Source organism: Teleopsis dalmanni, chromosome 2 (genome assembly GCF_002237135.1).
Source record: "Teleopsis dalmanni isolate 2A chromosome 2, ASM223713v2, whole genome shotgun sequence".
Taxonomy (NCBI): Eukaryota; Metazoa; Arthropoda; class Insecta; order Diptera; family Diopsidae; genus Teleopsis; species Teleopsis dalmanni.
Window position 1 is genome coordinate 162,013,989 of NC_051847.1, and position 11,946 is coordinate 162,025,934.

Sequence of the window (11,946 nt, forward strand, 5' to 3'; positions counted from 1 at the left end):
ATTAACATTTTGGTTTAAAACAATATTCGATTTTGACGTAGTGTTTTCAATGTATGTTTCCTCTATAGCTGCAGGATATATTGTTTCTTCTCCTGATAAATTTTTTGCTTCCGATGGGTTTCTTGTTTCCGCTGTAATATCAACAGAAGTTGAATTCGTATCAGTTTTATTTACATCTACGGATGAATGAAGTGGTTGCAAATTTGAATCGTTGTTGTGAAGTTGAGAATTCATGACAGCTTTTTCGATGGCTAAATATTCTTGTAAATCATTCATAGAATTTTTACTATTTACTGTGTAGTTGTCACTTGTGTCAACCTTAAGTATTTTAGGTTGTGTTTCATCGAAACTAAGAGCTTTTTTATTCACTTCTTCTTCTATTTTTATTTCACTGTTTGTTGGATCTGTATTTTTATCTAACATAAAACGATCTTTATTTCCTGCGACCGGTTTACTTTGGGGACTATTGATATCATTATGTTCAAAGTTATTTTTATCAACTGTATTATTTGTGTCATACATTTCTTTTAATTCATGTTTATCGTCATTGTTTGTTTTCTGATTTTCTTTATCACTAACAATAAAGTCATTATCTATGGACCTTTTACCACGTTTTCTACTGTGACCTTCTGATGCTTCAGTCTCTTCTGAATTTATGTTTTCATTAAGCTTCTTGGTAGGAGACCAACTATCAATGAGTTCAATTTTTGCATCAGAGACTAATTCATCATTTCTAAAGGTCTCAGTAACATTTTCTGTGTCATCAAGTTGCAATTTCACACTACTACCTTTGCTATTTTCAGTCTTTGTAGAACGCGGAGTCTCGTTTTCATTTTGTTCTACTATGGTATGCAGAGTTGAACTCGGATTGTTTAATAATAACGACATAGCTTCTTCAGCTGTGTAAGTGACAGCCATGTCTGGAGAACTTTCTACATTTTGGTTAAAATCAAAGGCTTCAAGTTCATTGAATAATTTTGTTGGCGTTTCCGAATCCAAGATTTCATCATGAACTTTATTTTCATTTTCATCTAGAACTACGCTTTCATTTCCTTGCACTTCAGTGTACTTAGGAAAATCATCGTCGTATTGCTCAAATGTGTTATCGTCATTAGCAGGGAGTATTTTCGAATCCGTAGTCTCTTGTAACATTACTTTAGGATCATGAAAAGGAATAGTAAAAGCTTCAGCAGGTTTATAATCTTTTTGAGTTTGATTTAAATCCTTCAAAGCTGTATGTATGCCATATAAATAAGTAGCAGTTCGATTATTTTCAGTAGTTGGTTTAACAATTGGTTCTTCAGCTGTTTTATTTCCATTCATATGTCTATCGGGACCGATATTAGTATCTGCATTGATTTTATTTTCTTCCATCCCCAAGTTGATAGATTTTTGATTATCTTCTAAAGTTATATCATTATGAGTACTTTCTTGTGGTATTTTTTTACCAATATTTGTTGAACTCTCGACATTATTCTCGTTTGTCCAAGGAAAACCTCTCATTCCTGCTTCCGGCGGATTATTAAGTGTAAAGGATTTCAGATGCACTTCTGCCATTAGGGGTCCTGTTATCTGACCAGTATAATTCGTACGTATATTCTCTTTGATATATTTAGGATTCACTTCAGAATTTTGAAGATTTAAAGTATTTTCACTACCATTTTCACTACTGCCAATTTTGTTAGAATAATTGTGTGAATTTACTGTGCCAATATTAGACTCTGGTGTTAAATTATCAATATCTAAAGTGTTAGTAATAGCTTTGTGATAAAATATTCATAATAAAAATTTTAATTTAAAACTTACTTGACTCTGATATACCCCCTAATTGATTTGTATGCGCTAAGAAAGTAAATATAATTAACAGTAAAATTTTATATCAGAGTTATATTTCTTTACTTGTCTCATCGTTCTCCTTAGTTTCATCTAGTTCTATCGAGATAGGTTCGGGCATTGCAATATTAGGATGGTTTGAAGTCTTGACATTATTTTCAAGTTTTTTGTCATCTTCTTTTTCTAAGAAATCTTCTCTAGCGGTTGTGTTGTCTTTTTGTTCATCTGACAAATTTTCTTCTTCGAAGCTTGGGTGATGAACTGCTGCATTTTCCGTTACTTGAATATGATCACGTGTCTCCTTTTCACATTGGTTTTGGTTTTCTAAGCTATTTTCATCAATTAATTTGCTGTTTATGTCATCAACTTGTACTATGGAATGAGTATCCACAGTGTTTTCAGTTTTCATGGAATCGTTGCTTTTCAATGAAATCGGAAGTTCTTCATTTTCTTTTTCAAAACTGCTTAATTCGTCTTCTAAATCAGATTTCATTATTTTTGGTTCTAAATCAGTTTGACAATCAGCCCAATCTCTTAAGAGTTTCAGTTCATTTTCAACATTTAAATCATCATCACGTAATTCTGATTTGTTTTCGGTAAATACACCTTCCGATTGTGCACTTTTATTGGTTTCTTCATTGGTTTTAGCAGTGGTTACCTCTAAAATGTTTGTCTTACTTGCTGGTCTTTGCAATTGTAAATCTTCTGAATCATCAATGCTGATATGTGGACTTATTTTCTTTTCTGAATTATTATTAATATTAACCTCATTAGTAAAGTGATCGTCTTTATAATCCTTTTCTTTAGATGCTATGGTCATTTCTGCTTTTGCCAAAATATCGCTTTCTTCACTTTTATTTCTACGATTTATTTCAGTGTCTATCTGATCAACTTTAAAATCTTCTTCGTCTTGATTTTTATTTTCTTCTTGGTTTCTGTGTACAATAAGTTGTTCAGATTCCGCTGTGTCTTTTCCCACAATATCATTGTTACTTAACTTTATTTCTTCAGTGTCGTTATTGCTTTCCTTAGATTCTGCATCAGTAGAGGTAACTAAATTTTTCGTTATGCTTATCTCAGGTTTCTTGTCTTCAGATTCGAGAATCTCTGTTTTGGTGTATTTCATATCATTTAAATTAATATTTCCCTTAGTATCATAATCGATACTCCTTTTTTTTAAAGTTTTTTGTGCATCTTCAGTATTATTTTCATTTAAGTTTTCTTCAGCAATCACAAGATCACTGAAAGTTTGATCAAAATTTGGATTTTCTGAAATGTCTTCAGTAGTGTTAATTCCATCGGTTACATTCAAGTTTTGGTCTAAGCTTTTATTGTGAGTGCCACATTCTAAACTATTTTCTTTTTTATTTGTTCCTTTCTTGCTCATTTCTTCTTCTTTTAAAACTTTCTTGATCTCACTATTAAGTGAATCTTCTGGAGTTTCATTTTTAATCTCTTTTTCTTGCACATCTTCCGAAGAATTTACTATTTTATTCTCGTTTTCAACAAACTTTTCAAATTCAATATTCGGTTTATCGATTTCATTATTAGTCTGCTCATCTATTTTGTTATTCTTTTTAGTCTTGACTTCTGCGTCTGTATCTTTTTCATTATCTGCAGAAATGGAATCAATTTTTGCGTTTTCAGTGTTAACTTCAATGTTAAAAGACTTATCTTTATCTTCAATTAATATATCAACCAATTCTTTCTCAGTTTCATGTTCGGTTAAACTTGTTTTAAGGGTATCACTTATTTTATCGTTTTGAATTTCATCATCAAGTTTTGTGGGTTTAATTTGGATATAATCGACGTTAACTTCAGAATTTTGATATATGGTTTCATCTGAATTTGATTTATTAAAAACATTTTTATCAATTTCTGAGTTAGCAGAAACTCCATTTAAGTTTCTTTTATCCTGGTTAACAATGTTCGAATCTTCTTGGATTTCATCATCTAATTGTGTGGGTTGAATATTTTTCTGTTTTACGTTATCTACTTCATTAAGAGACCTAACTGCATGTGAATTTGATTCATCCAATATTTTCTTCTCTGTTTCATGTTTGTCAAGAATTGCTTCAGGACAAATTTCTTTTCGTATAACAGTTTCTTTAGAGTCATCAGTCGTTTTTGCTGAATGAACGTCTTCATTTTCCGAACTAGGGATTCCGTATTTTATATCACCCGCACTTATTTGTTCAGAATATTTTTCCTCATTTTGAGGTGTAGGAGTAATTGTTTCTGAGCAATTTTCCTTCGCAGCACCAATTAGTTTATTTTCTCGGAGTTCATTATCTGACGTGGCAGGATCATTGAGGATTTCTTCTGTTTTATCTTCACTATTAAGTGACTTGATATTATCTGTACTTAATTGATGAATATCTTTTTTCTCCATTTTGGGTTCAGAAGACATTACACTTAAAGGATTCTCTGTTTGTTTTTCATCATCTGAGTTATTGTCCCGGAACTTAGCTTTAGCTGTGCTCATGGGTTCAAAGACTTCTTTCTCATTTTTAGAATCTGTAGACATAGGTTCAAAAGAATTTTCTTTTTGGCTATCAATTATTTTATCTTCTCCGATTTCATCATATGGTTTTAAAGAATCACTAGTAGTATGTTTAACAGTATTGTTATTATCCCCAAAGGTCTCTTTATCTGCATTTGATTGAATCAATACTGTTTTCTCAGTTTTAGATTCGATAGCAATGGATTCAAGAGAATTCTTTTTTGATTGTGGTGAGGCAACATTATTATTATTTTTATATCCATGTTCTTGAGGTTTATTGATTTCGTGATTAGTTAAGTCTTCATATATTTTATTCTCTAAATTGCTTTCATCGGTTTTATTATCACCTAAAATTTTATCTTTTTCATTATTGATTTTCAAACTTTCATCCATTTCGTTATTAATGTCAATATCTGCTAACTGAATATTATTTTCAATTAAACGTTTAGAGTTTCCCAATTCAGCAGAAATATTTTCTAAAGAATTACTATCCTTGATATGCTTATGTTCTCCTAATTCATCATCTGTATTTCTAGTATCAATACTACTTGAATCAATATTAGTGTTAAAAAGATCTTCGTCAGTTTGAGACTTAAATTGATCAGAAAGTATGTCTTCAGATTCTATATTTTCAGATTCTATATTTTCAGATTCAACTGTGTTTGAATTATTCGTTAAAGAATGGTCTATTCTTTTATTGTTTAAAGTAGAATCATCAGCAATGGTTCCTGTCTCATTATTTTCATTTTCATGGTTCATCTGATCTGTAAATAAATGATCGAAGATTTCATTTTCATCTTTATTTTCATTCAAAATATCTTGTAACGAACTACCTTTTGGTATTTTAACTTTTAAGTTATTATTTTCATTATCTTGTGCTCTATGAATATCGGGTGTAGTAAGTTCTTCAATGATTGTATGTTCAATGGGCTGATCTCTTGAAGAGTTAATTGCTGGCTGATCAATTTCTAAGCTTTTTTTGAATTTATCCATATCAGCAATATCAGTATTTATTTCGTCTGTTAGGCATTGGTTTTCAGTTTTATTTGAATCTTCAATATTGGCGTTACCATAATTTTTAGATTCTTCCATAGATGCAGACGATTTATTTTCATTTTGTACTTCCATTGCAACTTCATTTTTAGGTTTATTTTTTTTCTCTTCAGATGCCTGTTTGGTTAATTCTTTATCTGTATTTGCTTCTAAGGAATTTCCATTGCTTTTCTCAATGTCAATGTCAATACTTTTTGTTTCAACTTTGTTTCCATTTGACTCTGTTTCAGCATTTTCAATAATTTTATTAGGGTCCGTATAATTTTCTTCCCCAATGATTGTATTGTGCTCACCGTATTCTGCGGAGTCATCTTCAGCCACTATATTTGTATCATCTTTTGGAATATTTTCGGTATAGTTTTCGGTTTTTTCAGAAATTCCTTCTGTTGGATTTGTTTCTTGAAGAAACTTCTTATCCATTTTTTCCTCCGTTTCCATAAATTCATCAGCAGATTTTTCATTACTTCTATTTTGGTTTTCTATGTCGTTGAAAACAGTTTCGTTATTATCTTGATTGGTAATTTTTTTTAATTCCTTTGTTTCCACATTTTTTTTCAATAAATCGATCTCTGGATTAGCTTCTACTTCAACGTTTTCTGAACTTACGTCAGAACTCTCTTTTACATAAAATTTTTCATTACTCATATCGTCTGTGTTATTAGCCCCATCCTGTTCTGAAAGTTCTTTAGATAAATTCTTCATTTTTATAGGAATATATTCCCTATTTTCGGGTTTATTTTCTTGGGTTTGGTTTTCGATTTCGAATTTTTCATCTACCAACATATCATATTGGTTCATATCGTTAGTTGAATCATCCAAAGATTTTTTAATTTTCTCTTCTAGAATATTTTCATCTTGTAATTCAATTAATAAATCTTTTTTATCTTCCGTTGTTTTATCAGTTGTTTTACTTTGATTTTCATTAATTTTTCCTTCGGTGACAGTTTCTATGGATTCATTGTGTAAGTCTTTATTATGTAGTTTATCGATTCCTGAAACATCGTTTTTATCATCAGCTTTATTAGAGATTTCCGAGTGGTGTCCTGGTTTATCACTTTCAGCTGCTTTTTCTGAATCGTTTTCATTTTTAATTAATTTTTCTATACCTTTTAAATCCAAAGTATCGTTTGCATGTAAATTATATTCTTCATCTTGTTTTGTAGTTTCTGTTAGGCTTTCTTCAGTTTCTAATTTATGATCTTTTAATTCGAAATCTTGTTCAATTTGATCGATTTTATCTGTATTATTTTCAGTTTCAGTTGTTTTCATTTCTCCACCATCTAATTCCCCTGTGGTGCTGTTAATGAAACCCTCTTCCGTCATTAAAGATTTTTCTAAGTTTTCGTTATCATTTGCTTTATTATTTTCAATTTTATATTCTTTGTCTATAGTTTCTATTGTTACATCTGGTTTCATATTTGATTCTCTATCTTCTTCATCAGTTGCCTTGGAATCGTTGTTCATCTGCTCATTACTAAGTTGTGGAGTCATTAAAGATTTTTCTAAGTTTTCGTTATCATTTGCTTTATTATTTTCAATTTTATATTCTTTGTCTATAGTTTCTATTGTTACATCTGGTTTCATATTTGATTCTCTATCTTCTTCATCAGTTGCCTTGGAATCGTTGTTCATCTGCTCATTACTAAGTTGTGGAGTTACTGTAGGATTTGTTATTTGTTTTGGTACATCTTTTAAAAATTTCTCATAAATCACTTTATCGTTTTCTTGTAATGATGCTATATCTTTTGTTTGTGATACATTTTTATATGTCAGGGAATCAATAGATTCAATTTCAGTGCTACCAATGACATCTGAAAGTGATTAAAAAATTAAAAAATAATTTGAAGCTTTTTGATATATGAATAGATAATACTGTGAAGTTACCTATTAGAAAAATTTATATAATAATTATAAATGTTGTATATTTTTAATATCTATAAGGATCTATAAGCAATTTAGTATGTAGAGTAGAGTTTATAGCACTCTTAAACATATAGCTGATAATTTAAACTACCTCACCGTCAAAAGCATCATAAACTCTTTGGTTTCATTATATAGAAAAACTTATTGTAAATTTATAAGGATCTATAAGGTATTTAGTATGTAGAGTAGAGTTTATAGCACTCTTAAACATATAGCTAATAATTTAAACTACCTCACCGTCAAAAGCATATTAAACTCTTTGGTTTCATTATAAAGAAAAATTTATTGTAAGTTTCTTTTTTGACGCGTATGATGGAATCAGAGGTATTTAGCTGAAACCACTGATCATACTTTTAAAAATATAAGACTTTTTTTTTGTTTTTTTACAAAAGTAATAATGAATAAGTTAGGTTAGGTTCGGAAGGCACGTCATATACGTCAGCACTTCCATACGGAGACATATATTGCCCATTTTGCTTTTTGTTAACCTTTGTCATCCTTGTTAAACCATTTGGTCTTTCAGATGAACTTAAGGAGATCTGATAAGTTTGCGTTCATTATCTCTGCCAACCCAGTGAAAAAATGATCCCCAAGACATTGACGTCGCCTTGTCTGATGCCTTGGGTGTAGAAGTTGTCTTCATCTTGACAACTCCTGCATAATCGACTTGTTGGAACTAGCCACCGTTGGAGCATAGGCTCAATAGCACAGTGCCCCGTAAGTACTAAAATATCTTTGGATTATATTTCAGAAAGTAATTATATTGCAATATTATCCACATGTAACATGTCTGTTAACACACACATGCGAATTTAATATTATGGGGTCCAATCCATGACACTTCCCCTAAAAACACCTGTTTGATAACATCGTATTGATTTTGGAGTGCTTAAAATTCTTTTATAATTGTTTTCTTAATTTACTACACAATTTAGATATGTTTCTTCTTAAAAACTTAGTTAATTAGGCATTTGCGTTTTAAAAAACTTTACTACGAAATTAATTTTCCTTTGCTTCACCCAAAATTTTTCAATATAAAACGTAACAAGAAATAATATAACAATTCTTACTTTTGTTTTCTAATTCGTTATTTTCGTGGAAACCTTGAGTAATTTTATTTGTTTCTGGAATTTTCCCATCCAAAATATTTGAAACATCGCGTTTATTTCTACTTAAAGTTGCGTTCTGCGAAATATTTGAGTGGTCATTATCCGTTTCCTCGTCCTCGATAATAGTTTCTTGTAGCACCCCCTCTTCGTAATTTGCAATACCCATATCAGAATATTCACCAAGCGACTCTGCCGACATTAGAACGGTGGATGCTGAAGTATATGAGGCGGCTTCAGAAGCATTGTCATTGGTTTCTTCATTATGACATGAAGGTTCTAATTTTAACATATTTACTGTGTTTGTTGGCATTTGTTTCTGAAGTCTATTTTTTTTCAGTAATTTTCTTAATGAACGTTGTATGATAAAAGCCGCGGTTTCCACAGACATTTTATCGTAATGAACCTCATTTGATTTGCTGATGTCACTTGGGTATGCCACATTTCGCACATCACGTCTCATCCTATAGCAACGCTTCAGAAACCTTTGTATGATGTACACTGCTTTCACATATTTTTCACCGTAATGGGTGTCTATCGATTTTTCATTTGTAGTATAAATAGTTGTTGTAATTAGATGTTTATCACTGTGATTATTTTTATCTTCGAAATTTTGCGGAAAGTTAGACACATTTTCATTATATAGAAAATCTTTATTATTGGTTCTAATTGTTCTTCCACAAATGCACTTTCCATTAAGGTATGGCGTAAAGGAAAATCGCTCCTTGTTACCGATATAATTTTCATATTCAGTATATCGAATAGAATTTTGTAATTCATTTAAATTTTGTAAGTTTCGAAAGTACTGTACTGCAAACTCACATAAATTGTTAGGATTTTCTCTGAGTACAGCTTTTATGAAATCTTTAATTAGTTCAGTAAGTCCTTGAGGTATAATTGTGTAGACCAACGAAAGTGGTAATTCTTGACGTGTTCTGGTACCGATTTCCAAAATTGTTACTGGTTCAAAACTCTTTACAATATACTCATTCTTTTTATCCAATTTCGATTCAAAATATTGAGCAGAAAATTCATAAATATTTTCTGGTTTCTCACGTAAAACTTCCCGTGTTAAACTTTTCATTAGATCTCGAAGACCATCTGGAACTCGAGGTAAATTCACAACAGGCATTTTTTAAGCTTAAGTATAGAATTAATATAGTCGAAACAACGTTTAAATCAATACTAAACCTTTTAGTTCTTGCGTAAGTTACAAAACCCAAACGACGACACCAAAGCAATTTGCCGTTTCCAAGCGCTACCGCCGAAAAGAGCCAAAACACAAAATTACCGACTCCTCTTGTTTTTGCTAACATAACGTGGAGCAACAGTCTGTTTAAGGTTAATGGACTTATAAGAAGTAATTCTATTGAGTAGAGTTGTATATAAACAAACAAATAAATGGTGCAGTTCCAGACATTAAAGAACTAGGGTGCTTCAAAGATGGTAATTTGAGTAATATATATTGGTTATTGAGAGACAATTATTGAGAGAAATACACATAATTACTACTTTAAAAAACCGTGAATAAGAGATAACTATAATTACTAGAAACTCTTTTATCCTGAAAATATTGGTTAAATATTTAGGAGATAATAACAATAATCATTCTTCAAATTATATGGGTGTATTACCAGAAACATAGAAATTTTATTATTATTAAATAATAGGTTATGAATGCATCGGAACTTAAAAGATCTATAATACACCTTAATGCGTAACTAAACGAATTCTAGACTATTTACAAATCTCGTAATAGTTGTGGGCTCAATATTATCTATTTGATTGAGGACCAAGAATCCGCTTCCAATGTAGTAAAGTCTATGCTTACCGTAGTAAAGTTGCATAGAACATGTTCTGATGTTTCCTTCTGACATGAGAATATAGAAATATAAATTTATGTAATTATTTTTGATTTTTGATGAAATTTAATACTGACCTAAATACAAATATACCTATGAGGTTTTCCTATTACGAGGTTAGTAAGCACCATCAGTAGCGCAACTGTAGTTGTTGTTAGTATAAATGCCATTAATATGATTAGTATTGAAGACATTGTTGTGCCTTATAGTAGCAATGATATAAAGTATATTAATAAACATCTCTCTATTTCTTATAGCATTGCTACCCGCGACACCCTAGGCAGACATCGCAAATTGTGGTCGTTTTCAGATTTCTACACTATAAGACTTCTATTCAATGGTGTAAGTAAATTTCAAGTCAAAATCTATCCAGTGTGTAGATGATGATTTAACCACTGTATTGTTTAAAATTTGTTATCTTTGCAATTATAACTACAACATATAGATATATGAAAATTTGATACATATATTGGATACATATATATATTTTTATATTTCAACTTAATGTAACTATTAACTATTCAGCTAATCTTGTATTTAATAATATTTTTAAATAAAATTTCATTGTTTCTCAAAACCTTAAATATAGCTATTGATTTTTTTTTATGACAGCCATTTTGTGGCCGTATATTCACTATATTCAGTCAAGTATCAATCTTAATATTCTGTGTAACTAGAGAATTATTCTGTAGCGTTGAAATAATATCCAACCAAATATAAAATATGTGTGAAATTCATACCTTCTGTTATTACGTATGGACTCAGTTAGATTAAATTTATTTGAACTTCTATATATGAAACAGAGTCAGGAGGCCCTATTTAAAAAAATCTTTTAGTGTGTTTTTAGTAGAGATCTTATTAGGGTTTGAACCTAGATCTTGTGTGCAGTTCTTCTAGTCATAAAATGAGACATAAAAATTTCCTCAAGACAAAACTAAACTCATGCTTAGACCCATTAAAAGTTTGCAACTCTTATTTTATTTCATTTGCAGATATACAATGCCATAAGTATATCTAAAGAATTTTTTATAAATTTTAAATTCGTTCAGTTTATACTGACACTCTTATCTATACTTGAATTAAAGAAAACAATATTGTGGTTTTAGTATTTATTTCTAAACAAAAAATTTGAAAAAAATATATAAGTGGTTTTACTTATAACAGAATTTAATCATCTCCGCTATCTTCGATGATGCGACAAATAATTGGAATATCTTGTACCTTGGTTGTATTACCAGACACAGCATCTTCCAGAACTCTACTGACGACTTCATTTTTAAACTTTCGCCACTCCTTTTCTCTTAAGAAGTCAATAAACAAATTTTCTCTTGATGGAATGCTAGTATTTAGATAAAAACGTCGTCTTTGCCAAATATTACCAGGATTTTGATTTGGTTCGAATAGCCAATAGCGTGGAACTAATAAACATTGTACTGTAGAACGAGCCATTATAACTCTATGCTGTAGCTTTTCACCTAAACCAAAAATACCTCCAAATAATAGTGAGCCTACATCGATAAAGCGACTCTCATATCTGATTTGTAATTCCTTACTTTCTTTCCCGCTTTTTTTAATAATTTTCTTTTTTTTTTTAGGAGTTTTCATAGCTGCGGCGGTAGCCAACAATTCACTTAGAATTTCACTTTCAGACTTTTCTTCAATATTT

At 30.4% G+C, this 11,946-nt stretch overlaps 2 protein-coding genes across 2 annotated transcripts in view; both read right to left on the bottom strand.

Annotated features, from left to right (window-relative positions):
• LOC119676042 (protein PFC0760c-like) overlaps positions 1 to 9,550 on the bottom strand; it is a 10,016-nt gene extending 466 nt beyond the window's left edge. Inside the window, exons 1-6 of the mRNA XM_038087264.1 lie at positions 8,383 to 9,550; positions 6,301 to 7,200; positions 5,996 to 6,228; positions 1,900 to 5,923; positions 1,807 to 1,842; positions 7 to 1,760 (exon numbers count right to left, since the gene is read on the bottom strand). Of these exons, the coding sequence (XP_037943192.1) occupies positions 7 to 1,760; positions 1,807 to 1,842; positions 1,900 to 5,923; positions 5,996 to 6,228; positions 6,301 to 7,200; positions 8,383 to 9,550 (8,115 nt within the window). The remainder of the gene's footprint in view (positions 1 to 6; positions 1,761 to 1,806; positions 1,843 to 1,899; positions 5,924 to 5,995; positions 6,229 to 6,300; positions 7,201 to 8,382) is intronic.
• A 1,824-nt stretch (positions 9,551 to 11,374) lies between these two features.
• On the bottom strand, positions 11,375 to 11,940 carry LOC119683353. Its single transcript, XM_038097009.1, has one exon. The coding sequence runs from the start codon at positions 11,883 to 11,885 to the stop codon at positions 11,448 to 11,450; it is 438 nt and encodes a 145-aa protein (XP_037952937.1). The 5' UTR covers positions 11,886 to 11,940; the 3' UTR covers positions 11,375 to 11,447.
• Between the last annotated feature and the right edge of the window lie 6 nt (positions 11,941 to 11,946).

Excerpts from the sequence above, each read along its gene's own strand:
- LOC119683353 (XM_038097009.1), bottom strand. The coding sequence starts at position 11,885 with ATGAAAACTCCTAAAAAAAAAAAGAAAATTATTAAAAAAAGCGGGAAA.